General features: G+C 40.2%; 1 protein-coding gene across 1 annotated transcript in view; it reads right to left on the reverse strand.

Annotated features, from left to right (window-relative positions):
* Window positions 1–554: 554 nt before the first annotated feature.
* The window catches only part of LOC136833016 (uncharacterized), a 13578-nt gene continuing 10629 nt past the window's right edge, over window positions 555–3503 (reverse strand). The window contains exons 4-9 of the mRNA XM_067094665.1: window positions 3337–3453; window positions 2870–2973; window positions 2123–2266; window positions 1852–1983; window positions 1547–1721; window positions 555–736 (exon numbers count right to left, since the gene is read on the reverse strand). Of these exons, the coding sequence (XP_066950766.1) occupies window positions 555–736; window positions 1547–1721; window positions 1852–1983; window positions 2123–2266; window positions 2870–2973; window positions 3337–3453 (854 nt within the window). The remainder of the gene's footprint in view (window positions 737–1546; window positions 1722–1851; window positions 1984–2122; window positions 2267–2869; window positions 2974–3336; window positions 3454–3503) is intronic.

The raw sequence follows: 3503 nt of genomic DNA on the forward strand, positions 1-3503 counted from the left end.
GAAAAAAAGCTTATGAGAAAACTAAAACTATTCCACATTGAACATTTCACATCTTCTTAATGTGTCGTTTAATTAATTCAAATAAAAATCCAATATTTACAAAATTATAAAACCATGTACCACTGTCCAAAAACATGGACAAACCAAGTTGACATTGTTAGGGCAAACATTTATAATAAAAATTTACAAAATTTAACAGTATAACAACAGGAAAAAATGTCCATACAAGCCTTTCTGATGAAATAGTACTGCATTAGATAATACAATAACTTTTAAATATTAACACATACTCTTCCATTTCTTATAAACTTTCAAAGCTACTTTGACTACAGGACGAGAGCATATGTCAATGGCCAGACTAACGAAGAATTTCAAAATAAAACATATCACTTGTACCACACTTTAGGCATAAACCATACTAATAGGGTTTTGTTTTCTAACTAGTTACTTTACACGTAAATTCAGCATAATTTTTTAAAATAATCTTGTAGGTTTTTCTTTTCAAATCGAACGCCATGAGTGTGAAAAACATCCCTTTTCTTCTAAAGGACATTTCACTGACTTTTTTTCTGATACATTTTCATGGCGGGATTAGCTGAGGTCGTCCTCCTCACTGACAGGGGCGGCCCCAAACGACCTCTGTCCTTCCCCAGCCTCCTCCCCCCATGAGTTTGAAGCCGTGACACTTGAGCATGTGGGCGTATTTCCCAAAACCGCCTCTGTTTCGACACTTTGGCTGTAGGAGAGAAATGTGGAGGTTAGTTATCTATATTTCACACTCTGTATGAATAAATAATATATATCTTATATAAATATATATATATATATATATATATATATATATATATATATATATATATATATATATATATGTGTGTGTATGTATGTGTGTGTGTGTGTGTGTGTGTGTGTGTGTGTGTGTGTGTGTGTGTGTGTGTGTGTGTATATATATATATTATACTACACACACATATATATATATTTTCATATATATATATATACTACAAAAGAAAGCAGAATTTTAATCCCTAGAGCAGCTGAGTCTCTGAAAGATAGTTATATAATTTTTTTGAGAGATTGACCCCATCGTTCTTCTAGTTTTTTTTTTTTGAGGGGTGCATGGGGTGGGACCATGGCTAATGAGGGCAAAGGGTTGTTCAGCTTCCCCCCACCCCGCCCCTCCCCATCTCCTCCTTCCCCTCCAATCGACTTATTTTATGGGTACTTTTTCTTTAGTATTTTTCTCAATTCTTAAGCTTTGAGAAGGTCAACAGGAGGGACAGCTTTATTCTCTCTCTCTCTCTCTCTCTCTCTCTCTCTCTCTCTCTCTCTCTCTCCTCTTTTCCTCTCTCTCTCTCCTCTTTCTCCCCTCCCTCTTCTCTCTCCCTCTTTTCTCCCCTCTCTCTCTCTCTCCCCTCCCTCTCTCTCCCTCTCCTCTCTCTCTCTCTCTCTCTCTCTCTCTCTCTCTCTCTCTCACCTCCTCTTAGCTCCTCACAAAGCCCTCTCTTGAAGTCGAACGAGACGGAAATTTAAAAAAGGGCCTTACTTTTGGTGTGGTGCAGTTCCATGCCGATCTGTCGAACGTTCTCGAGCATTTCGGGAGAATTGGTGAAGACGTCGCGGAAGAAACTTAACTCGGCTTTTTCGACGTCCATCTTCAGGTAATCGACGGTGGAGTTCGACATTCCGAGCATCTTCAGAATGTTCTCGTAACGGTCGACCTGAAGGAATTCTCGGGTTGAAGACACATCACTATGGTTGAGAGAGAGAGAGAGAGAGAGAGAGAGAGAGAGAGAGAGAGAGAGAGAGAGAGAGAGAGAGAGAGAGAGAGAGAGTATAATTATGTCATACCTTGAAGCGCCCTTTTAGCTTCCCGAGTTGATTTCTGGTTGCCCTGACCTGCCCGATGCCCAGACTGTAGAAGCGGACATTCGGTGACCTTTGGTGATCTGGCAGGCCATTGGTGGGGTCAAATGAGTACACCTGGACATAAAAAAGATACCTTATTATTATTATTATTATTGGCCTCTTCAGCCATTTTACCAATTAAGATCACGAGATTGTGATGATATCAAATAATGTTATTACCATTACTTGGGCTCCAGCGGAGACAATGACTGACCTTGCATCCGTAATCGGCCATGGCGTCGTCGAAGGACCACTCTTGGCAGATGCCGAAGGACAAGACGCGACAGTCCCCCGGAATGATTCTGAAGCGGGAATCGAGACAGACGCCCTTCCTGCCGTCTCCCGCCCCGAAGGATTTCTTGGGGAAGAAGAAGAAGAAGGAGGTATTCGAGAGATGGGTTTATTGGAGAAGAAGAAGAAGAAGAAGAAGAAGAAGAAGAAGAAGAAGAAGAAGAAGAAGAAGAAGATGAAGAAGAAGAAAGGATTCGACATATTGATTTCTTGAAGAAGAAGAAGAAGAAGAAAGGATCTGAGGGATGGATTTCTTGAAGAAGAAGAAGAAGAAGAAGAAGAAGAAGAAGAAGAGAAAGAAGAAAGACAATTGAAGAAGAAGAAGAAGAAGAAGAAAGGAAGGATGGATTCTTGAAGAAGAAGATGGAGGATTCGAGAGATGGAGAAGAAGAAGAAGAAGAAGAAGAAGAAGATGAAGACGGTACTTGACAGATGAGTCGACGCAGAATGAAAACACAGAAATCAGAAAGCAAGTCACTCGGATGCAATCTGCGAATGAGGTTGTTCTGGAAACAAATCAGTCTAAAAAAACACACACACACTATCTATATGTACACACATATCAAATTATCCCCCTACTCTCATTTCTCTTTCTCCTATTCCAACAACACCACAGTCCAGCAAAGGCTTTGCAATTCTGTCAAGCTCTTCCTACCCACAAAATACTCACGAAATTAGCGCATTTATATTCTCTCTGTCTCAGGTGCTGGAAAAACTGTTTCGGGCTCAGGAGGGCGGGCACTTTGCACCCAGCTGATTTGTAGATATTTTCATCTGAATAGAAAGACAAAAATTCTTTGTTATACTAAAGAAGGAAGTGCAGATATCAGGATATCTTATGGATGAATTCAGGTTCCCCTGGAGGAGGTCTGGGAAGATCATTTCTACTTATTTATCCGGAAGAAGCCGTGGGGAAGGTCAAATTTAGCCATGATAATTAACGAAACATGGCGAGATCAAAATCATTGTGTTAAAATTTTGTGGTAAAACGCCGGGTTTTATTTCAATTTTAAAAATACAAGGAGTGGTCAAATTTAGTTGTTAAAATTAGTAATAAACGAAGACCCTTCTTCAAGTTTCCTTTTCATGTTGGGGAAAAGCACAAATGCATCGGGAAATCACTAGACGTCAATTTACCTTGTTTGGTCAAGGAAATGCCCTGAAGCCTCTCTCCTTTTGCCTCCGGTTCTCCGTCTGTAGCAGGGTCATCTACTACCAAGCTGCCCTGAGTGCTAGTCTTTCCCATTTCCTGTCCTGGAGGGATTGAAAAAAAAAAAACTTTCATTGTGAAGCGATGTACGACT

The sequence above is a fragment of the Macrobrachium rosenbergii genome, chromosome 51 (assembly GCF_040412425.1).
Source record: "Macrobrachium rosenbergii isolate ZJJX-2024 chromosome 51, ASM4041242v1, whole genome shotgun sequence".
NCBI classification, from domain to species: domain Eukaryota; kingdom Metazoa; phylum Arthropoda; class Malacostraca; order Decapoda; family Palaemonidae; genus Macrobrachium; species Macrobrachium rosenbergii.